Below are 25,510 nucleotides of genomic sequence, written 5' to 3'. Positions count from 1 at the left end.
ACTACTAATAATAAGCCTACTATACAGAAATCGAATAAAGTAATCATATGTAAAAAATAAAACATTGCATAGGTTTCCCCGTATGAATTAAATTGATTCTTATTAAGGTTACTATAGTTATTCAGTGATGAGCAGTGAATGATTCACTCGTTTACTTTCCTAAATGTTGATGTTCACTTAAGACCTAACTGACTGCATTTAAGTGAAAACTCACCAAGATGGACATTTTGACATAATTTTCTGTGTATTTGTCCATTTAAGTGCACACCCAAAGCCCAATGTAGCTTAAACTGGTCCGTGTTTTGCTCCATTAGTGTTCATTTAACCAATATTATGTTCTCAATTTTATATTTTAGTACGTTTTGCATTATGTTTGTCATTGCACCTACAGCCATTAATCTAGTTTCTAACTTGCTTATGTGTGTTTTGTAGCCTACTTTTGGGGAGAAAAAAAGCCAAATGTGTCATGAACGGTTTTCAAATCAAATGTCAGCTACCATAGAGAAACAAATTGTTGCCATAGAACAGGAACTTTGTCAACTCAGGGCGTTTTCACACCTATAGATCATTTGCTGTCTAGAGGTTAACAGTGTCAAGACGCAACACTATACGGATGTTATAATGCAGCTAGAGCAAGAATCAAGGCTTCGTCGGGGCAGCATTCTTGCACAGAGAAGCACAATTACACAACGTTTTAAGATGAAGAGGTGCTCTTTTGGTTTTCAGCTGTGATAACTAATGTGCTCACTCACAGAATCAGACACTACTGCTATTTATGTAGCACGTTTCCCATTATGAATCATAATATCCTTTGATTAATTGGTCTGTTGGGTCTGATAGCTTTCACACCTCAAGCGAACCACCCCAGAGTTCGTTTGTGATCGGGCCGAGACCACCTCGTTCAGGCGGTCTCCGAGTGATTGTTTTGGTGCGGATTCGAGCGCAATTGCCCTGTTCACATATGCCTAAATGAACCGAACCAAGGAAGAAAACGCACCAGGTCCAAAACAAACGCTCAGGTGTGAAAGCACCCTCAGATTCATTTTAAGATGTGAAGCACTACTCTATATACTCTCATATATTTATATTGCATGTTTGTCATGAGATATATAGAGGAAATCTGACAAGAAAATTAGGTAAGGCATGTCTTTTTTCCGTGCATCAGGACTGAACAGTGTGTTTCAAAATGTGTCAGTTCCATGACAGCTATAAAATCATGCACTTTTTCTGTAAAAACATAGGCTTACTTTATTTGTTTATTCATTTGTTTGTTTATTTAAAGTGATTTTTGCAATTTCAAAATACCTTCATATTAACCAGCTAGATGATGGGATCTTGGTGCCGCACTTAAGCCAGCACAATTCACGACGACAGTGCTCAATATGCCACGGAAATCCAAATGCATAAAAACACATGCATGTGATCATTGAACTGTTTAACATAAACAACGCAGCACTGGCCTGAGTGACATTTCCATAAACTAGCCTAAAACTCTCTCTCACTGACCTGGGGTCATCCTTATTGTTGAGCCCTGATGCATCTTTATAGGGGAGCAAGGGTTACAAAAAGTTGAGTTATTTCCATAAACTGATGCAAATCTTTGTTATTAGTTTAACCTGTACACAGTCATCAGCCATATAGGTTAGAGGGTTATAGTCGGCACAGTGCACAGAGCAAACACAACTCTGTTGACCTCTGCTTGTGTGCGTCTCTGTTTCAGTGATCCTGCTATCTTAAAGCACCCACGTGTTGGCAGCAACGCTTGTTATGTAACAGACAAAAGCCCGGCTAGCAAATGCAGAAAAATCTTTTGGGTGCTTTGTTTACAATCCATCACCTAGGTGTCTCTGGCAAACCCTGAGTGCCATAATGATGCAATGCTTGTGATGTTGAGATCTGAATTGCTTATAAGCTGACTCTGTAAACATGCCAGTTGCCTTTTGTTAGTCGTTTCTCCCTCAACAATCTGAGATGATGTTAACTTTGACTTTCTGTTTTTCAGGTTTTCGTGCACAGCATCCATCTCTGACCATTTTGCTTGCTGGATGGTTCTCAGAGCCTGGCTGCTGCTGAGAGATGGGCTGTTGACCTTGTCCTGGGGGCCCAGACCTCTGAAACTGCTGGCCTGTTGTGTGTGTTTGTGTTAGAAGAGGCTGACTCACTCTAACTAATGTTATGAAAGATGTCAGGTGAGTGTGAAGCAAGCTTTATGCTATTGAGTCATTCAGGGTTTTATTTAGCACTTCATATTTCCTTTAAACTCTTGACAGGAGCTGTTTTTGAGTCACTAATCTTATCCCCACCCAGTGGATTATTCTGATTAGCTGCTCTGGCAGGAGTTCTTTTACATGCCTAGAAATGATCAGATAGGGATGCATAATCATGTTCCAGATTCAACCGATTCCCTTGTTTTTGCTGTTAGTCTTTCTCTAGTCACTTTGCTATAGTTGCCAAACAAAGTCAAAGCGAGGGAGAAAGCAGCTTCCTCGCTGAAAAGGCCTTTTATGTCCGTCAGTGGCACTGCCTTTTTGTCAGTCATAGAGGTGGGAAGGGACCAGTAAGGAATCATGAGTCATGGGCATTATATTGAAAAGTTTGAGTCAAAGCTTTAAGGGAGGTGACCGCAGCGCTGACAGGATGTACCATTACATCAGGGAGGGGTGATTTAAACATTGGGACTTTTTGACTGCATAAAGTTATCATTTATATGTGACGCCTGTGTTCGCAAACCCGTAAAGTGTGATCAGCAGCAACAAATCACTATTTAACACCCTTTGAGTTTTAAAATTTTCATTGTCCTGTTAAAGATTGTGTAAATGCCACTTTAATTTTATCTATCATCCATTAAGCTTTATTATCGTCTAATCTTGTTTCAACAGTCATTTAAAATTCTTCATAACTGACTCTGAGCTGCTGCCTGAATGAGGCATGGAGAGTAGGGCTGTACAAGATAAAAAAAAAAAAATAAACTTTTTAAATAATGTGATGTATATTTTTTTTTTATTGATTTTGTTTCACATATCAAATATTTAAACGTATTTAAAAGCTACAAATTACATAACCAAAATGCTACAGATGTTCCAAACAGGATTTTTATAGCCAAAGCCAATTAGTGATTTAATGTCAACTTGATTTCCTGAGAATGTTTTCTTTTTTTTGCGTTTATACGTAGCTGTCATAACTTGTTATATCTAAGCTCTCTGCTCATTGTCTGTGAACTGAATTAATGTAATGACAAAGGTTTACTCTCTGGTTAATTGGTGTTCAGATAAACTCAAAGACATGGATTTTTAATTATGGATATTCATTATATTATAATTATATAGAATTATTTTACTTTTTAAGTTACTAAATTATGTGACAAATATAATGTAGTTTAATTTAAAACAATGTGAGCGGAGCTCAGTAACCCAGTTTATTTTCTGCTATCTGAATCACCATTAATGTTACAACATTATTGCAAGCTCTTGCGATATGCATATTGTGATATGTATTGCTGATATTTCAATAATTTCAGTATATCGTGCAGCCCTAACGGGTAGTGCAGTGGCATTGTTCAGCTCCTCCAGTGCTTTCCTGCGCTGCCTTCTCAGCTGACCATCTCTGTCACAATGCTTTAAGCAGTGCAGTTTGAGGCGTAAAGGTTTTTCATGCAGCCTTCGAGTCATGTTGGAATGAATGTATTTATGAGACAAGTGCACATGAATTATACTTCAATGATCAGTGATACTTCAAGTGTTGTACTTTTTAGCGAGAAACATTGGTTTACCTTTAAGCCCTGACCCAAATTGCTATTTGTCTTAGTAAGTTGTAATTGTGAATATTGACTGTGCAATTTAGTCTGTGCGTTTTGTGTACTGTTGATGAGGAATAGCTACAAAGCTTGCTAGAAAATACTACTCATTTAGCCAGTTTATGAGGCAGCAGACTTGCGTAACAAAGTAAATTTCCCATCATTATCTATGTATCATTCTTGTGCTGACACAGAGAAACCATCAATTACAGATTGCAATTACAAAACTGGTTACATTTTGAACCAAAAAAAAAGCTTCCGGTCTTTGAAAAAGTACAAAAGAGAGCTTGCTTGCATCTTATTCTGACCAAAATCACTTGAATGCACATTTTTTGTAATTATGACTTGCGAACTCACAAGTAGGAACTTCTCCTATGACATGGAGGATCAAGAACTAAAAACAATGTATAAAGCTGATTGGTATAAATTTGATTGGTTAGGGCTCAACAATATGAATGGATGTGAATATGATTATTTTTTTTTGTCTCGATCAAAAATACAGTAAGAACAGCAATATTCTGAAATATTATTTCAAAATGTGATTTATTCCTGTGATGTCGAAGCTGAATTTTCAGCTTCATTACTCCAGTCTTCAGTGTCACATGATCCTTCAGAAATCCTACTAATATGTGATTTGGTGCTCAAGAAGCATTTCTTATTATTATTATCAATGTTGAAAACAGTTGTACTGTTGAATTACTTAATCATTCAGTTACTGTTCGGGACTTTGAAATGCACCTAAAACAGCTGTATCATACGAGCCACCTTTCTAATGAATTGCAAATTCTCTGTAATGCAAACTGAAGTGTTCAGCTGAGCTACACAGCAGAGGTCACAGGAATGGCATGTGACTGCTGGAGTCAACAGATCTCTGGTAATGTGCACCAATATGATGCACCGAGCTAAAGCTTGAGCATGGCCTCACTAAGGTTCTCTTCTATCTGTTTTGCTCTCTTTCTCTATAGGTGTGGCCGTAATGGTGCTTTTGCTGTGAGGGAGAATTGCTCTCATGTCTTTTCTCTCTCCTGATGCCCCCTTCTACACTGTAAATTCATGATCACATGACTTTGGATATGGACGCGGTCCTGTCCGACTTTGTCCGTTCTACTGGAGCTGAACCAGGACTGGCCAGAGACCTGCTGGAGGGTGAGCCAAAACCATTCCGTTTCCCATTACCCCCTCTTCAGCTTTGATTCATTCATTTTGCTCCAATAAGTCAGTCTTTTGGTACAGATGGTAGGTGGAATGACCAAAATCTTATATTGTTGAATGAGTACTGTTACATCACTTTAACTATAACACAAAAACAAACAAACCCAAAATGTTTAAAATATGACATAACCATGTAGTAATGTTTTTTTTAGTTTTCTTGTTTTTTTATAATCCAATACATTTAAATGACAAGTGGTCTCTAATTGTGTTCCTTTTATTTGAAACTTGATTGATGCAAGCTGAAATATTCACAGTATGTAACACTTGAATTAAAAACAAGACTCAAAACTATATTATAAAACAGATAGTTACGACTCTGATGAATTCTATTTGACTGAGCCATGTAGAATTCAAAATGGCATCTATCCTGACTAAGGTCTTTATGATTAACTGACTACAGGAGGGAGAAGAAAAACAGTAGCTGAAGCATCTATATGAACATGTGCAACAAAACCTTGTCTAACCCAGCGCATGTTGCCTAGCAACACTGCAGATAAGAGAATGAGTTAAAATATACATAGTTCTGCAGTATGCACGCTTTACAGTCACTACAGACCAATATTTACACAAGCTACTGCAGTGGAATGTGTTATTGAACTCTGCTGCACCTAACACTGTTGGGTTAATATTTAAACTCCTAAGCAGAAGTGCAGTGGAACTATGACCTCTTATTTTCTTGCACACTTCATGATTGTGACTCTCCTCACAGGAAAGAATTGGGACCTCTCAGCTGCGCTGAGTGACTTTGAGCAGCTGAGACAAGTGCATGCTGGGAACCTCTCATGCACCCTTGCTGAGGAGAGAGAGTACCCCTCCATTGAGAAAGAGATGGCACGAACGGGGCGGTCCCTTTTGCATCGCCAAGATGAGGTTGTGCAAGGTACGAAAAGCACTTAAACGCCTCTCTGCATGGCCTGACCTCATTTCTCAAATGGTGTTTCATAATTTATGTAAATGATTTACGCTGATCATGACACTAGTTGCATATGATGTAATTTCAAAGCCTTGCCCACTCTCACCTGACTAACATTGTTTTTCGAATTGAAAGGAGTGGTAAGAATAGGTCGGCCAGATAATAGGTTACCAGTGTCTAGTTTCATATTCTCCAGTATACGCAGTAATCTGAACATGTATCATGGCAGCGGCCACGGAGAAGCGACTGTCGAGGGGGATCTCTCACGCCAGCTCCACCATCGTCTCTCTGGCTCGCTCGCACGTGTCGAGTACGGGCGGCAGCAACGAGCCGCTTCTGGACACTCCGCTCTGCACCTTCCAGTTGCCTGACCTCACCGTCTACAGAGACGACTTCCGCGGCTTCATCGAAAGAGACCTCATTGAGCAGTCTATGATGGTGGCATTGGAGCATGCGGGTTAGTCATTTTAGTTCAAGAATCTCTCCTGACAAACAAACCACATATTTTTTAGATTATAACTATTATTATTATAGTAGTTTTATAGTCAGATATTTCTAACATGACTATTCTCTTATGTCTATATAAGCATCCTGACTAAACTGTAACCTCATAAGTTACTGATTTGAAATGCCCTACATAGGCAGAAACGCCATGTCATACATATACTGGTCCTTATGTGACGCACGCACACAGGAGTTAGCCATTAGCATGATACTATAATAAGCACAAAGATACACAGCACACACAAGTAATGGGAAAAAGGTTTTTTTTTTTAGATTTAACAATTTTTATTGATAGTTTTGGATGAATTATTAATCTAATCATAAGTATATTTATGATTGATATTCAACATGGTTCACTATCGCCCTTTCAGTACTGCCTACATAGGCAGCTAACTGGGTTTTGGAACAGAGACCGAGGCTGCAGCCGAAATCGCATACTCTCGGTGTTGGAACTTCTTTTGAATAAGTAATTACTATGTGACTGTTAAAAAAGTATGTTCTATTTAGTATGGATGTGTGTAGTATGAATGTAATCTGGACATACTACATTCGTCATGTTGTCATTGTCATGTGAATTACCAGTGTCGGTTGCGTCATTTCACTGCCAATCCCCTCATGGGATAGTAAAATGTCCATTGGATGTGCACTAGCCGGAAATAGTAGGTCATCCAGGTACTTTTTGCCCACTGTTTTATGAATAATGTGAATTTGGACATGCAACTTTGTTTACATTGTTTTGTTTTTTTTATAGTAGGGAAGTATGCGATTTCGGATACAGCCATATAAAGATTTTTAAGAAGTATCAGTGTCTGTAGCCAAAAATATTTCAGAGATTTGTTTTTCAACAGGACGATTGAACTGGTGGACTCGTTTAGGCACTGGATGTCAGAGTTTATTACCTCTGGCTACTAGTGGTGATGGGAACTGCCTGTTACACGCAGCCTCACTGGGTAAGTGTTCAAACTGACTTCTGATCTGCAAGTAATCAGCATAGAACAGATGAGTTTTTATACAGTTTTGTGTGGATTAATTCAAGCTTCCTGTTGGTATTACATTTAGCTCAAAGTTTGCAGGCTAAAATATGGTTTATTTTTAGATTGAATGATTTTAGATTGAAATCATTGAAACTAGATGCTGGTTGATGTATTGATATATTAGTTCCATACAGGCACGTTTAGAGTAAACTACACTAACTATTGCGTCCAAAACAACAGTAAAAGGACTGCATACTCACCTAGAAACCACTGCCAGATGAAATCTTGGTAATTATGCTTAAAACATTGAACATTATAATGCAGGTATGTGGGGCTTCCATGATCGAGACTTGATGCTGCGGAAGTCTCTCTATGCACTGATGGATCATGGGCAGGAGAGGGAAGCTTTAAAGCGAAGGTGGAGATGGCAACAAACCATGCAGAACAAAGAGGTTAGAGCACTTTTGGTTCATTATTTTGTACAAAGAGATTGCAACAGATAACACTAATCAATTTGGTATCAGGCTTCTTAATTGAAATATACACTACCATTCAAAAGTTTTTTTTTTTTTAAATAAATTAATACTTTTATTCAGCAAGGAAGCATTAAATTGATCAAAAGTGACAGTAAAGACGTTTAATGTTACAAAAGATTTCTATTTTAAATAAATATTTAGTTTGAACTTTCTACTCTTTAAAGAATCCTGTAAAAAAGTATCACAGTATATATATAACCAAGTGCCCCTATTATGCTAATTTTGTTTTGGAGTCTCCTACGATAGGTTTGCATGCATCAAAGGTCAAAAAACACTTTAATTTACTCCTAATATACTTTGCATATCTCCTCATTTCTTCTCAAGAGTCTGAAAAAGATTTGTTGGAAGATTCTGTCTCTCTAAACCCCTCCTTTTCAAGAGCTTTCTCTGTTCCGATTGGTCAGATGGCCCAGTCTTTCGTGATTGGTCTAACGTTTACAGTGTGCGTTAGAAACGAAACGGCCATTACTATATCTGAATTTCATCTCTGGAGACTTCCTCAATACTTGATACACAGTGATACGAATCGTAACAATGGCATTGGTTTTGCCATATCAGTTCGAGCCAGAGTCCTCCTTCTTTTGAAGTACATGTAAAGTGGATTCGCAGTGCAGAAAACAGCGTCATCTCAACATGTCGACAACACAAACCAAACTCTTCCAGGCCTCAGCTGTAGGCAGTGTTTGAAGGCAGTTCAAAGTAGACGTTCGCGGGCAGACAATGAAGATCATAGGCTGGCAATATGCTAATTTTCAATTCATGAATTGCCGACGACTCATTTCAGCAGTTCAAAATTAATGATTTCTTTTGGAAGACAATTGATCTATAAAACTTTGCAGACCTTTTACATTCACAAACAGTTATAATAAACACTGCATTAAAGGTAATATTCAAAAGTGAGTTATAGGATTACTGTTTCAGTTTTGACTATATTTGATGATAAAAATGCAGCCTTGGTGAGCATAAAAGATTTCTATCAAAAACATTAAAAAGACTTACCGACCCCAAACTTTTGAATGATAGTGTAATTAGGAAACTTTCAGCCTAATTATGTTTATGTTTATGTTTATGAATTTGGGTGCAGTCGGGACTGGTTTACACAGAAGAAGAGTGGCAGAGAGAGTGGAATGAGTTGTTGAAACTGGCATCTAGCGAACCCAGGATACACTACAGCACCAACGGCAGCAACGGGTGTGTTGATTTCATCTGATTTAATTTTCTAGATTGAAAGTTGTAAACAGGTTTTCTGCAGTGTAATGCTCATGCTGTGAGTGTGTTTTGTGTCCCGCAGTGCCGAGTCACAAGAGGAGCCGGTATATGAGAGCCTGGAGGAGTTTCATGTGTTTGTTCTTGCTCACGTGCTCCGCAGGCCGATAGTGGTGGTGGCTGACACCATGCTGCGGGACTCTGGGGGAGAAGGTAAATAAAGACAGAATATTACATTTTGGGTGAACGATTCCTTTAATGAGGGTAGTTTGACGCACTTTGTAATACTCTAACATTCACAATGCTAAACTCCCTCCCTTGTCTTTTGAAGCTAAGCTGGAAAAATGACATCACAAATCTTCATTGTCATAATGTAACCGTGAGCACATTAGCGATAGTCAGTGTTACCGGTGTTCAGCCGCAACACCGGTTACATCACTTGCCCACCCATGAAAATTTCCACACAGTCACATCCTTAATTAGCATATGACTGATATTTCAAAATGGTTGTGTAAAACTAAATTATGACCATATAAGCTGACTTTAAGGGAGAAAAATAAAATGGCTTAAGTGTTGACTATGTCCCATTTAAATAATGCATTTTCCAGTTGTCCTTCCATGTCCCATTAACAAAGCATATCTCAGAGTTTGTCTCAGATATCTCTCTCTTTTTTTAACCTGTTTAGCTTTTGCACCAATCCCATTTGGAGGGATTTACCTGCCTCTGGAAGTGCCAGCCAACAAGTGTCACCGCTCTCCTCTTGTGTTGGCATATGACCAGGCCCATTTCTCTGCCCTGGTCTCAATGGAGCAGAAGGACTGTTCCAAAGAACAAGGTGAGGAATGGTTTATATGTAGCAAATCTGTTTGCTTTTTTATGTTGCATGTTGTGTGCTGTTCTTGCCTGATAAACCAGTTTTGCCAACCAGGACAGAACAAAAAAACTGCAATAATTTATGCTTGTCATAAAGTCTTTATCCGCTTTATGCAGCTTGTTTTTTCAAAGGTCTTTAGACCTGTAGTCTTAAGAATTCAGTTGAATACTACATTGTGTTTGTAAAAAAAGCCAAAGTATACATAAGTAGTGAAGTAGTGTAATTCAGAAAGGCACTGACCGTTTGTTACCTTTTGTTTGTCAAAAACGTTCACAGTGGTGATCCCTCTGACGGACTCGGATCATAAGATGCTGCCTTTGCACTTTGCTGTGGATCCTGGGGAAGACTGGGAATGGGGCAAAGATGACAATGACAATGTGATGCTAGCAAGGTAGACATTACATTATACGCTGATTAGAAAACTGCTGCTCATGCATGTAGTTACTCTCATTGGACAACATTTCTGATATGCTGTCCGTTACCACAGACAATCATTTAGACTCAACAAGCATAAAATGTTTACAGTAAAAAAAACCTGCATGTCAAGTTTGAAGCGAGACATCTGCATTTTTTTTGTCAAAGAATTTATATTAGTAATATATCCATGCTATTTATGTGTTTATACACTCTTGAGGGAAGTTGAAATTATTCCCTTTGGTAATCAACAGCATATTCTAAATGCCATCCATAGATTTTGATTTGTTTTAAACCTGGAGCATTCTTGTAATTGCTGTGTGTTGTGCATACCAAATTTGCCCAGAAAAATGTTTTTAAAGTATTCAGGTTATTTTGACTATGTAGTGCCAAATGACTCCGCTCTGACTTATTTACAGCAGAGTTCAGTAATGCCTGACTGTAATGAAGGCATTAGCACTGTGGAGCCTGTTGGAACTGAGCACTGATGGCCAACACTCAAGATTAGCAACTCTTGTTCTTTAATGCAGATTATCGCTAAATTCTTGCTATGAATGGAACACAGAGAGGCACTCAAATAGCTCAGGGTTGCATCTGTAGTTCCCTCTTATTTCCACAGTTTTTACATTTGTCAAAATTTGATATGCTATTTTAAAATATTTCACTTGAATATCTCTTTAAATACTTCAAATATGTTTTTTACTTTTGCTAATGTTATTTATGCATTTTTCATGAAACATGCACATTCAAAGGCAGTTTGAATACCACTTATAAGTGAATATCTGCTCTCTGACCTGCCTATTGTTTGGTTTCAGTGTAACCTTATCTCTGGAGGCCAAGCTCCATCTGCTGCACAGCTACATGACTGTCACCTGGCTTCCCCTACCCTGTGAGGTGCAGGTGAGCTTCTAGCTTGCTTTGCCATGCTAATAATTGAACTGGTTTAGTTTGAACTGTTAACCAGAAGCCTTTGGTAAACACTTTACTCTGACAACAAAGTGCATCCAAAGCATTTTCATTTAAAAAAAATCTTTAAATTATTTTTTTGATTAAACTGGCATAGTGTTTCCTTATCACTTCCCATATCCGAATATCAAAAACTTCATTATGTAATGACATTATGTCCTGATTTTAACACTTTTTTTATACAAACATGTATTATTTTACTATTGTTTTGTATTAAATGTATACTTTTTATAAATGTAATATATTTGATAAATATTAATATATTTTTAATAAATTATATTTATTATATACAAGTTAAAAAGTCATTACAAACATGGAAGCAAAATGTGAACTGAATTAATTTTTCCTTCAATACATATTTGTTTTTATGTTTACTTTAAACTTTAAATGAATAGATTCTCTCTCTCACACACATACACACACACACACACACACACACACACACACACACACACACACACACACACACACACACACACACAGGGTCTTCAAATATTGTGTTAGTCAATAGGGGGCCTTCAGGTCAAAACTGTTGAAAACCATTGATTGAAAAGTCATCTTTGAACTTGTCATTCAGATTTTGTACTGTGCGCTCGTTATTTGTATTCCAGCTTAATCATCTACTGACAATATTTTGTGTTTGTATCCACAGCAGGCCCCATTGGCCCAGCCAGAGTCACCTACAGCATCTGCAGGAGAGGATGCCCGCACCCCGCCAGACTCTGGAGAGTCAGATAAGGAGTCCGTCAGCAGCAGTTCCAACGGCAATGGGGACAGCAGTACTACTGGAACCAGTGGGACAACAGGCAAAACAAGTGGTGGATCTTCCAGCTCCTCTAGCTCATCCAGTAACAGTTCAGCTGGGACAACTGGCACAATTGGAAAGGAGAAGGGGAAGAAGGACAAAGAAAAGGATAAGGACAAGGACAAGAAACGTGCTGATTCCGTTGCCAACAAGCTGGGTAGCTTTGGCAAGAGCCTGGGCAGTAAGCTGAAGAAGAATGTGGGAGGCCTGATGACGGGGAAGAACGCAAGTGGAGGCAAACAAGAGGGTCTGGAGAAGAAGAAAGGCTCTCTGAGAGGTCGTAAGGGCAGTAAGGACAGCTCTCCTTCCATTCAAACCGGCTCCGAGGACTCTGGGAAAGGTTCACCCTCCTCAATTAGTGAACGGCAAAACGGAAGCTACTCTTCAGAATGTGACCCTTTTAAGTACAGCTCGGATGTGAAAGTGAGTCTTAGCATCCTCCGATCCGCAATGCAAGGAGAAAGGAAGTACATCTTCGCTGCTGTACTCACTACTAGCAACCGTCAGCCGTTCCAGGAGGAGATGATCCAACGATACTTGATGGATGCCGAGGAGCGCTTCCGTGCCGAACAGGAACAGAGGAGGGAAGCTGAACGGAAAGCAGCAGGAGGTCTTGCAACAACTAGTGGATCTCAACTGAAAAAGGATGGGCCTGAGCTGAGTTACCGAAGTTATGAAAGCAAAGAGGAAATTACTGATAACTCGCCTCCTACTTTTAACGCATTGAAGTCGACTTCTTTCAGCCCGATGATGTATTCGGGTGTGGTCCCAATCCCAAGGCCCACCTTCATTGACCATTCTCCTTCCCCAATTACTCAGCATCTACATGTGCACGGTTACATGGATACACGACGGCAACTGGCAGGAGGTTCGTCGTCTTCTTACCCAGGCCTACCATCCTATGCTACCTTGCCCCGACACTGCCCCCTAGCACAGGGTCCTCCCCATTCCCAGTACCACCCACCTTCCACCAGCTTGGGTAGCCCATCCCGTATCATCACCCCCTGCCTGGCATCTTATTCCCAGGAGCATGACCCAACTGACTACCCAACCGAACCTACCGGAGGCTATACTAATGGCTTGCGGGACTTGCGCACTACTTTGGACGTTCGTAATGGGCCGATGCCTGTGAGGCATTACTCCTTGGGCAGTGCGGGTGGCCTTGCAAACCTGCAGTCCAGCAGATGCCGAACGCCTACCTGCAATTACTACGGCCACCCCGAGACGGGCAATTACTGCTCGTACTGTTACAGAGAGGAGTTGAAGAGACGGGAAACAGAGCCGGCCATCCACAGGTTTTGAATGGACAATCTCTGTCCCGTTTCTCTCATATAGGACTCATTGGAGCCCACCATGTGAGCCACATCATATCCTGTTTGTGTGGATCTTGCTTTAAGACATAAGATCAGCCTTTCTGAACCAGGTTACTGAGACTCTGTGTCCACAGTGAATGGGCATTGCGGAAATGGGACTGCTGTTGTGTTACATTTGCTGTGGCTCATAGGCAGGAGCTTAAAGCTCCTCACACATTTGCTTGACGTGGTCATCCTCTTACCTGTCTCCTTGTCTCCTCCTTGTGGCGAGAATGTAGAACACGGGCAATAGACATTTGAACACAACATGCTACGTTGCGTCACATGAACATGCCGCGTACCCCAAAATACACATTAAGCACAACCAGAAAATGCGTATTTATATTAGTTACAATTAATGCATTTATATCAGCTGCAATCAAAATAAGACTTGCCATATTTGCGAGCGTAAGGCAACAACACTCTGTTAGCTTCGAGTGTTATCCACATCGGCCTATTTTACTGTAAAGCTACAATACTTTAACTTGCACCCCTTTTGAAGCCATACTTAGTTGGCTTAAATTAGCTAATATGGTGCTTTCTCGCTTCTAAGATGTTTAACTTATGGAGCTGAACCTTGACAGACAAAAGGTTCGTTTTAGGTCTTTATATGCCCTGATTAAAAATTGGCAGTCATTTCCGTTTTATTAAGTGTTTCTAGAACATTTAAAAGTGCAAATCCTTTAAAAGAAAAGAAAAGAAATCGGACATATTTTTTTGGAAATGGTACATCATGTTGTAGTATTCAAGTATTATGTTGGTATTATTGATAAAATAGTTCTAGGTACTTGCAGGTCAAAGGGGGCGGATGTTGAAAACAATTTCTGACCTCTTCAATTGTTACTGCTGCACCAAATAATATGGTGTTCCTTTATGATATTGGGGTTAACGCATCAGCTTCCATCAAATTCACTGGACACAAGATTATTGATAGACGCAGTATCGCCCCCAGAGTAGTTGCTGCACCAAATCAAGCACTTTTCTCATGTCCAGAGGTTGTGCATGTGGGTTTTAGATGAATAGACTGTTATGTTGCTGTGCTTCTAGTCTGGCGGTTTGCTCCATTCTGGAGGCAGAGCTTGCGGTTCCACTCGCGTGGACTGCGGAGGTCAGGGTTCGGCTGTAGGTGCCACTGTGTTGTGCGCAAACTCACTTGTTTCCTAGTTGCCTTTTCAGTCTTAGTTCAGTCCTCCAATGAGGATTGTTGAACTGAATTTCTACTTTTGTTTGGTTTTGGATTCACAGTGCTGATTTTCAATGTTTGTGGACGTAGAGGGATGCTAGCAGATCTCTCTAAACTATACGATGCACCTTGAGTCGAGATTTTGTGACAAACGCTTTCAAAATCCTTTTACACTGTTAACAGAAAGGACAGCCTCTGATAAAGCCAGTTGTACGAGTCAGCCAGAAATGGAAAATGCTGTCATTTACTCTCTCTCGCATGCAGTTCAAAACCCGTATGACTGGGAAATAGAAAATGAAATTGTCCGTTTTCCATACAATGAAAGTAAATGTGAAGCATACAACTTGTGCGGTATATTTCAAGTATGTGAGTAATAGACCATGAGTTATTATTTACACAAAGTCTTGCCCCCAAATTTGACATTAGTGAGGACAAATGGTACTTGGTGTCCTGCAAATAAGCACAACACACCAATGTGGACGTGCGAATGAGATTTTGAGAGCTGCGTTGGACTGCAAACACGTACTCCAAGTCTGTCCATCTTGGATGTTAGATCATAGTAGGGAAGATCGGTTTTTGCTCCATTTTAACTAAATGTTTAGTTAAAAAATGTTTAGTTAACCAAATGTTTAGTTGAAAACCCCATTCAATTTCATTATATGGAAAAGAGCAGTCTGGACATTCTGCTAAACATCTCATTTTGTGTTTGACCGCAGAAAGAAAGTCATACGGGTTCAGAACGACATGAGAGGGAGTAAGTTATGACGGATTCTTTATTTTGGGGTGAACTATCCCTTTACCCTCTCATTGCTCATGTGAAATGGGCTCTTAGCACCATAAGATGATGTTGCTGCTGTGATCATGTTCATTTGATGTGGGTAAGTGTTCGTGTACTGCAGATGAAGAGCTGCGTCGTAGCGAACCGCCTCTGCTTCCGATACACTCAATACAAATGTAATCAGTCGTATGCAAATATTTGTATAACTGTGTCAGCTCAAGGCCACATTGCGTCTCCAACGTTCCCACATTTGCATTACTGATTTGCACAATTAAAAATATGTCAGGCTAGCATCCTAACAGTTTCAACACACCTCTTTATATTGTGTTTTCAAAGCTTAGATTCATTTGATTCAACATTCACTTTTTAAAGCACTAAATTTCCTATTACTGTCCAGCAAGATGGAGGGTTAATGGTTTCATTTTCTTTTCTCCCCGAATGAAAGCGAGATATTTTTGACACGTTATTCACTCGCATAACCAATAGATGGCACACTTGTTTAGGTTTCTTTTTCATTATCACCCGTATTTCTACATCAATGCCTCCCTACTGACCTTTTGAGACTGGCTCAGTTTTTCTCAGTGTAAATAAGGGACAAAGAGTACACTGCTGCTGCTTTTGTTTGTTTGTTTGTTTCATTTGGTCAGGCACATTTGAATATAAGATGCAAGCAATTAACTTTTTTTGGTCTTATGTAAGGCATATACCATTTACCCAGATTTCCACTCTGCTAAGTCGCAAAAAGGAATTCATCGCGTGCGTGTGTGTGTGTGTGTGTGTGTGTGTGTGTGTGTGTGTGCGCGTCTGGTAAATTGTGCTTTTGCAAACATATTGCAGCTTCAAGGCACAAACCAGAGGAAACTGTCAGTGAAATGACAGCTACTCTCCGTTGGAGTTTATGTTCTCCTTCCGATGCGCTCGTCGTTTGCGTTTAACGGATCCATTTATTTAACAAATGGAAAGGTCATTCAGCCACCCCGAGCGTTGGACTTCAATAAGAGTGCAAACATTTTTGTATTAAGAAATAAAAAATGTATAAATACGTTCAAGTTATTTTTGTAAATCGAAAGCAGTTTTCCAGTGTTTTTTAAAGATGCGAATGTATGCTATAGGACCGTACCCTGAGTCGAAGTCAGCGGAGTCAGCGTTCTGGTGCGTACGGCGCTGTCTGACGAGAGAAGCCTCTTAAATCAGAGAGTTTCTTGTGAACAAACTAATTTCTCCATCAGTGTGATCTGACAAGGTATGATTTGAAAATATATATTTGTAGTAAGATTTTTTCAAAAGACTGGGATGTTTATTTCTGAAACTAGGATGTTCTTTCTTACATGGCTATAGTTGTCAAACAGACGGGCCTCCTGAAGTTTCCTAATTTCTATTTTAAAGCGAATTATGCTACTTAATCACATTTTGAGTACATTTTTTAATGATGGTGTTGGTGGCGTCCACCATCAGTTTTCAAACACTAAATTCTCTTATTTAATACAGTGGGCTTTGTTTTGTTATGACGTAGCTTACTTACTATTTTTATATGGTATGTTTTCATGGATGTGACAGAGCTACAGTCATCAGCATTCTCGAATTTGCATGAGACTGAAACTGTTGCATGTACAGAACTGGCAGATGCAATTTATCTAATCATATTTGTGCATTACTTCTGGCTAATTGGGCGATTTGTGTTTGTTTTCAGCCGTTTCACCGTTCTCTGTGTTTGAGAGGTGAACCCCAGGCTGTGTGACAGTGCAATCTAGGTGGAAAGAACATCTGATTTTTATGTTAGTTTTATTTTATTTTTGCACCGTTTTAATAAAATTCTCATTGTATTTAAACAGTTGTTTGTATTGATTTTTGTCTTTCACTCTTGCTCTCTACATTTGACTATAGAGTATTCGTAATAAAAACAGCTTTCAGCTATACAAGGTTTCCACATGGAAAATTTTAATGGGAATTAGTAAGGGCTTAATTTGCAAAATAATAATTAATAAATAAATGGACATTTCTGAATATACATAATATTTTACTGCTTTTATAATCCAATAATGTAATGCCATCTCAATTTATTTTCCAGTAATTCCAATATCCAGCAGTGTTATTTTAATATCATTGATAGGCTATATTATAGTTTTTATAAATATTATGAATCTGTTCTTTTTATATTTTTCTGTTTCATTTTCAGTAATTTTTGTTTTGTGTATTTGTATATGTGTGTGTATATATATATATATATATATATGCACATACATATACATGCATACACACACACACACACACACACACACACATATATATACAGTGCAATGCATAAGTGAATACACCCATGGTAAAGTTGACTAAAAAGAGGAATAAAAAATCATATTTTGGAAATTGAACTTAATGCCTTAATTTAAAAAATTAGGAAAAATCCAACCTTTAAGGACACCAATTTTCTTTGTGAATGAATAATGTATCGTAAATAAATAAATGTTCTTCCTTAAAATACATGGTGCATAAGTGAGTACACCCCTATGTTAAATTCCCATAGAGGCAGGCAGATTTTTATTTTTAAGTATTTTAAAAATTTAGGATACTATGCATCCTGATAAAGTTCCCTTGGCCTTTGGAATTAAAATAGCCCCACATCATCACATAGCATTCACCATACCTAGAGATTGGCATGGGGTACTTTCCATAAGATCATCTCTCAATGCAAATCAAACTAGCTTTTAGGCTAACTGAAATAAAATCATGCCAATCTCTAGGTATGGTGAAGGCTATGTGATGATGTGGGGCTATTTTAATTCCAAAGGCCAAGGGAACTTTATCAGGATGCATAGTATCCTAAATTTTTTTTTTTTTAAATACTTAAAAATAAAAATCTGCCTGCCTCTATGGGAATTTAACATAGGGGTGTACACACTTATGCACCATGTATTTTAAGGAAGAACATTTATTTATTTACGATACATTATTCATTCACAAAGAAAATTGGTGTCCTTAAAGGTTGGATTTTTCCTAATTTTTTAAATTAAGGCATTAAGTTCAATTTCCAAAATATGATTTTTTATTCCTCTTTTTAGTCAACTTTAGCATGGGTGTATTCACTTATGCATTGCACTGTATATATATCAAAATTGATGGCACCCCTGATAAATATGATAAAAAATGGCTGTAAAAAATAAATCTGCATTGTTTATCCTTTTGATCTTTCATTCAAAAAATTCACAAAAATCTAACCTTTCATTGAAGTAAAATAATTGAAAGTGGGGGTATAAATCACATTATAAAATAAATGTTTTTCTCCAAAACACGCTGCCCATAATTGTTGGCACCCTGTTATTAAATACTTTTTGCAATCTCCTTTTGCCAAGATAACAGATCTGAGTTTTCTTCTGTAATGCCTGATGAGTTTGGAGAACACCTGACAAGAGATCAGAGGCCATTCCTCCATACAGAATCTCTGAAATAATGTGTAAACCCTGAATTAACCCTGAATCAAATTAACGAGAACAAAAACCTTAGCCGTAAGCAAGCATGCATCTTGCTTCCTCAAAATGCAGCATCTTTCCTTCAAATTGTTTCAGAAATGTCTAAAGTCACTGCAAGGTAAAGTCATTTAAATGTAATTCCCAGAAAGCACTGCTTGTCATTTAAGACTGCTAATTACCACAGCATGTGATCTTTGTAAAAAGAGTACAAAGAGTAAAAGGGTAAAGAGTAAATAAAGTTTACTTTCCCTAATTCAGATGTATATTGGATTATTGGAAGCTCAGGACATTTGCCTTATTTATGAGGTATTTTTGTGGGCTATTGCTTTTGAGTTCTTTTGCTCTAATAAATTCAAAGTGAGAGTCTGATGAATTAGTAATAGTAACACTGATATCTTTGGGATCAGTTTTCATTTGTTTTTGCTTTGCCGGTATCAATTTCAAGAAGCCTTTTTCCACACAGTGCACACAGCATCACATCCGTCTGAACGCTGATGCTGCTCGCTCTTCATAATCTGACGACTGGTGGAGGCTGCTGTGAAATGCTTCATTGATACTGAAGTGACAAGGTAACTAAGTGTCAAAAGCTATGGGAATGTCAAGTGTGTTTGTTCATTTGTGAATTGCAATATGTTTGTGCAGATTGGAATTACGGTGCAGCATTCTGAAATATTTAATTACTTTTCTTTGCATTTATGCATTGGTAAAGCATATAATAATAATAATAATAATAATAATCAAAAGCTTTCACTATACCTAATGTTTATTAATAGGCTTGCTGGACGTTTTGGCACTAGCATAATGTTTGCTGGTTTAGCATTTAGACCTCTAAACTCCACTAGTGCTGAGTATTTTTTCAAATAGTGTGATTATGAATGATAGAATGTACTTTATATTTTATATAGTACTTAGTTTTCTAGTATTTGCATGTCTCTTTTTTAAATTAATTTAACTTATCGCTAACTTTGAAAGTTTGTATTGCAGCAAGTCTAATGTTATTGATTCCTTAAGATTAATCACGTTGCCTATCCCTCACTATCATTTTAGATAATGATAGATTTAGAAATGCATCTGCTTGCTAAATGGATGTAAGTGGAATTATATCAATATAAATATATAAATATATATATATATATATGTATATATGTATGTAAGTATATGTATGTATACATGTATGTATATATATGTGTATATATATATATATATATATATATATATATATATAAAATTGTATTAATAGCTTAATAAGGAGATAGACAGACTGATGGATGGCTGGATGTCTGGCCTAAGAAAATTGACATCTTTATTTAAATATTGTAAAAAAAAAAAAAAAATTGATTAAAGATTTTGTAAGCCTATTGCATAGTTGTGCTTGGAATACATTTTTTATTTTTTATTTTTTGTGATAACGCAATAAAACATGCCAAATTGGCCAGGCTGTCATACAAAGAAATTATGAAAGAAATATGAATAACTGATTGTTGTATGCATTTTGCATAGTAGACAGACGGACGGACAACTGGATGGATGGATGGATACTCTCAAACTGATATATTCTCATAGTGTTATAAACACAAAAATATTCAATATACTTAATAATTTAGTCAAATATAAAAAATTGAAGATACTGGTTCTGCTTGGAACAGCACATTGCCATTGCCTACTACTGTCATGGAAAAGCTAAGAGTTAAAATACTAATGGGAATTGATAAGGTCTTAATTTGCAAAAAAAATAAAATAATAATAATAATTAACAAAAAATTATAAATTTTATTACTTAACTAAATTAATAAATTAAGTTAATAATTTGTATGCTTGCCTCTAAATTATTTCACGTATGGCTAGAAGCTGTTCTTTTGCAATCTCAATGATGCCATGCTTTAAGAGTCTCCAAAAAAGACCTGGGCACTGGTAAAACATCTATATTTAGATATTATAATAATATTATATTATAAATAATAATATTTTTCCATATTATAATACTATAATAGGGAAAAAATAATGTATAGCTAATTTTGAATGGATGTCAATGGAAAAGATGCTTTTCCAAATGATGTGTTTGTCTACCAGTAGGGCTAACAGGGCTATGCTAACCAGCCAAACCTGACTTAACCCCTTGGAATGACCTGTTATTAGACAAGCACCTCTTACCAGGCGCAGATGTTAATCCATCACCCTGTAAAATCAAAGTTCAAAACGAATGCATTACATTGTGTGATACATTACACACTGCATCGTGCTCTGTTGTGTACGGCACACATATAGTAGAGGTCATGTGGGTATTTCACACACAAAATGTGCAAGCTATTTAGGCTACTATATACTGTGCATACTATATACACCGTGCAAATAGTAAGAGTACCACGGTAGTATGCTGAGGACAGCCACTGATGTCGAAAAATGCTGCAGTTCTCTAGGTTTGGATCCCTGATGGAAGCAGCGCACAGAAGCGCATTGAGTGTGTTTCGCGGGACTGGCCCTTTAAGAGACTCACTCTCGCTGCTGGTTTTTGTTACTCAGTAACACCCGTGTCATTTCACTATGGCGAAGGGGCGGTAAACAAATGCGATGGAAAAGCGCGTTCTCTGTGTGAAAATACATTTGCTTTAGAGATGATTTGGCGTTTAGTTGGATATGTTAACAGTACGGACGCAGAAATGTGTGAAAGTGATGCAGACAGCGCGCGGACCATCCGTTTTCCGTAACATGGACCAGATCAAACCTTCACCACCAAACCTCTTCCAAATACACCATTTATCCTGTTAGTCCGGGTCCGTTTTAGGTTGAAATCATGTTGACAGGGTCCAAAACCACCTTTAAAGTGAGACAGATGGTACCGGACATGAAGGTAAGCATTAAGGTTAAATAATAATATAAATATCATTTATTTAGGAGTTTATCATTGTTTTCTCGTGTCTGCGGTGTCTATTCGTATTATACTACGCAAGCAAAATCTTGAGAAAGGGTTTCGAACACATCTGTGTAAATTGTATTCATTTCACCTGTCAGTATATTTGTAACAGATGTGTAAATGTTTAAGTTGGCTAATGTTTGTGCAACTTTCATGTCCATGTGATTAGTCACTTACCCGGGAAAACGGCATTCATTAAATTTCTAATTTTACCAGAAACACTTTTAATGGATGTGTCCACAATCTGCAGCTGTTGTAGAAGTCAGTTTTCCATTAAAAAAAAAAAAGTTGTAAACTTTTCCAAGAATGACTCATTTTGTCTGGTGTATGAATTTGAACTCCAGTATTTTTCAGATGCTGTGATTGTTAATGATGGAATATACATTTCTGTTCTATTCTATCCGTACTGTATTGTATTTAGAAACGGCATTCACATAGTTTCAGTTTATTTTAGCAGAAACTCTGTTTGAGAATCAGTTTTTCCATTGAGAAAAAATATATAACTATAAAAATGCTCTTTAAAAGCAACAGGAAAGCATACATCTGCTTTAGTGGTTATGTCTGGCTGTTTGTATTTGTTACCTTTCTGAAAATTATACAGTCTAAATATGTTTGAACAGGATTTTTAGTTGGGATTTTTTGGTGTAGCCTACCTTTTAACTCACAGGGTGTGGTGGGTTTATTTTTTGTGATTTCATTCATGCGTTTAGCATGCTCAAGTCATATACACACACACCTCTTTGTCATGATGTTTTTATATATTTACTCATGCGTTCATTCATTTACTTATTGTTTTTGGAGATTGACAGTTTATATTATTTTGCTTTTGTTGTATGGAAGAGAGGAAATCAGACTTTCTGCCTAACATCTCCTTTTGTGTTTCACGGAAGAAAGAAAATAATGCATGTCTGATTGACATACGAGTGAGTATATGATGTCAGAATGTTAGTTTCTGGGTGAACTAATAATCTACTTTCTTTAGTTGTAATCTGCTGGTGCTCACCTCTTGCTGTATAACTTTCTCCTCTGGCAATTTTAAGCTGGGGGGGGGGGGGGGACGCTAGCAGATGCCTCCACTCGCGGATTCCCGAGAGCGTAGAGGCCCTAATGTGCTCAACATCTGGCTGTTGCCATGGAAACAGCTTACCCAGAACTCACTTGGTGTGTGGATTCTGAATATGCATTGTGTGCAGTGTCAGACATGTAATCCAAGTGGCTGTTCCCTGCACAGAAAATGAATCCGAGTGTCTGAGTGTGTAGATGGTGTCAGATTTACTGGATGGAGCCCACCCAAGCTAGTGCATTTGAGAATGGGCTGACCTATATTTTGCTCCAGTGCTGTAAATGAACAAATGGAAAAGGAATTGTGAAAGTAGCAGTTGTGGCGAGACTTCACCACATCGGCTTTTTCATTTAAAAGTCATTAAACCAGCTCAAACCAGTAACCCAGTCATAACAGTCATCCTTCAGAGCAGTTCGTCAGGGGAGGCAAAGTCTACCCTAAATTTTGAGGTGGAAAACGGGAGGAGGGCAATTGAATGTTAAATAAAATTCCCAGTTATTCGTTTCATTTCATGTCTTAGAATGTGAATTTCTTGTTGTAATTTCACTATTGTAACACCATAAAATATTATTTAAGTCAGAACCACCGCTGCTCTTCCTCAAACGTGCCGAATCTGCCGTTCGGAAAACTGTGCTAAGGCGAGTCTGAGGGGACGGAGAAGGCAAGTTCATAGCCAGAGACCATGTCCAAAATCATATACTGTCTGAGTAGGGACTACATTTGAATTTGAACTTACTTCGCAACTGTTAACAAGTATGTTCTATATAGTATGAATGAAATTCGGACGTACTACATCCGCCATGTTGTTACTGTCATGTGACCTACCAGCGTCAGTTACGTCGCTTCACTGGCATTCATAAATACTCCTCGTGGCCTCATGGGATATTAAAGTGTCCATCGAATGCGGACTTCACAATCTCTCCGGAAGTAGTAGGTCATCCGTGGACTTTTCGCTTATTGTTCTCGCGTACTATATAGTAGGGAAGTGTTTGATTGGGGATGCAGCGTTGGTACTTATAGACTCCATTGGTAAAAAAAAATAGCCAATAACCATTGAGTATTTCACTTTTAGCGTTTAGAGTGTTGAGAAAAAATACATTGCAGAGGCAGCTAGCCTCCCTTGGTATATCAACCAATCATCACAAAAACGTAAATTAGGTGATTAGTTTGAACTGCTCCTGCTGATAATATACCAACTACCTTAATTATGAAGAGAGAGTACAGATATTGAATATTTGATCGCCAACAAATTTACCAAGATATCATTCAAGCAGCAGCTGCTTATTAAAAATGAAGGAAGACTCCACACAGAAGTTGCAGTTGGACATAGGCTACAGCAATCAACTTCACTGAACGGACGAATCAACTTCACCAAATGCCGAATAACACCGAAATTTATTTTGATAGGCTAGGTGAGTGAAATTATATTTATATTTTCTTGCAAAAAAAAAAAAGAAACATTTTAAAAAACAATCCCCAGACCGCTACAAGTAATGTGCCGCCTCTATTTTAAAATCCATGAGCCGACACTGTTTCAGAGTGGAGTTTTGGAGTTCTTCAAATGGGAGTCTTGGGATCAGCCTGTTTGGAATGTCGATGGTTTAAATAATAAAACTATAAATATGGCTCGCTGGTTCCCCCATGGGTCAAAATCCAAATATTCTACTGTAGGGCGACTTCCTAGATCAGAAATATCTCATTCATTGTTGCTTTGTTTGTTTTGGTTTGAGTGGAACACGCCATGTGGCGTATGTAATTGATTCAGCTTATGTTATTGAAGTGAATGCCGTCATCTGGTTTTGGTGCGAGATGAGTGGTTGTTTAAATAAGGGATTTGCTGAAGGTTTGTTTAAAAAAAAAAAAAAGAAATACTTAAAATTCTATAAAAAGCCGGTGCATAACATAAACAAGACTGTGACACACCCTCTAATTGAACTTGGAGCTTTTCCTGCACTGCCTTTCCTTATGAGACATGGGTTTCTTTTACCATCTTAATAAGCTCCATAAAGAGCATGATGACGCTGTAAGCTTTGTAAGACAAAAATAGCTGAAATAGTGGCAGGTTGTGCATATAAATCTAGATTATTTTTGCAAAATATTTTTTTTTAGTGAATGACGTTGGCCCATTCTAAATTACTGTCACAGTTCTAGGGTATTGTGGGTTTTGCAAATGTGTTTAGAGTGTGTTTTCAGTAAGTTTGGTTGCCAGGGTGTTCTGCTGGCCTAAGGTCTTTAGAGATGGCTCTGATCCTTTTTGTGGGATTTTTTTTTTTTTTTTTTCCTTTGCTTGTTTTATCGTTCACCAAGCGAAATGTACACTACAGATCAAATGTTTGGAACAATTAGGTTTTTGAAAGAAGTCTTTCATGCTCAACAAGGCTGCATTTATTTGATTACAAATACAGTAATGACAGTATATTGTGAAATGTTATTACAATTTAAAATAACTGTTTACCATTTTAATATATTTTAAAATGTAATTTATTCCTGTGATGCAAAGCAGAATTTTCAGCATCATTACTCCAGTCTTCAGTGTCACATGATCCTTCAGAAATCATTCT

At 37.9% G+C, this 25,510-nt stretch overlaps 2 protein-coding genes across 2 annotated transcripts in view; both read left to right on the top strand.

Moving 5' to 3' along the window:
• The window catches only part of otud7b (OTU deubiquitinase 7B), a 29,458-nt gene extending 12,118 nt beyond the window's left edge, over positions 1-17,340 (top strand). The window contains exons 2-13 of the mRNA XM_084089001.1: positions 2,003-2,189; positions 4,759-4,939; positions 5,715-5,885; positions 6,148-6,375; positions 7,271-7,372; positions 7,721-7,848; positions 9,017-9,123; positions 9,224-9,351; positions 9,825-9,974; positions 10,290-10,404; positions 11,243-11,327; positions 12,046-17,340. Coding sequence (XP_083945127.1) covers positions 4,855-4,939; positions 5,715-5,885; positions 6,148-6,375; positions 7,271-7,372; positions 7,721-7,848; positions 9,017-9,123; positions 9,224-9,351; positions 9,825-9,974; positions 10,290-10,404; positions 11,243-11,327; positions 12,046-13,500 — 2,754 coding nt within the window. The 5' untranslated portion in view covers positions 2,003-2,189; positions 4,759-4,854 and the 3' untranslated portion in view covers positions 13,501-17,340. The remainder of the gene's footprint in view (positions 1-2,002; positions 2,190-4,758; positions 4,940-5,714; positions 5,886-6,147; positions 6,376-7,270; positions 7,373-7,720; positions 7,849-9,016; positions 9,124-9,223; positions 9,352-9,824; positions 9,975-10,289; positions 10,405-11,242; positions 11,328-12,045) is intronic.
• A 4,127-nt stretch (positions 17,341-21,467) lies between these two features.
• Positions 21,468-25,510, top strand: part of mtmr11 (myotubularin related protein 11) — a 37,287-nt gene continuing 33,244 nt past the window's right edge. The window contains exon 1 of the mRNA XM_084089002.1: positions 21,468-21,823. Within this exon, the coding sequence (XP_083945128.1) occupies positions 21,767-21,823 (57 nt within the window). The 5' untranslated portion in view covers positions 21,468-21,766. The remainder of the gene's footprint in view (positions 21,824-25,510) is intronic.

The sequence above is a fragment of the Abramis brama genome, assembly GCF_963993115.1.
Source record: "Abramis brama genome assembly, chromosome: 17".
NCBI classification, from domain to species: Eukaryota; Metazoa; Chordata; class Actinopteri; order Cypriniformes; family Leuciscidae; genus Abramis; species Abramis brama.
This window is presented reverse-complemented; position numbering and strand designations above follow the sequence as displayed.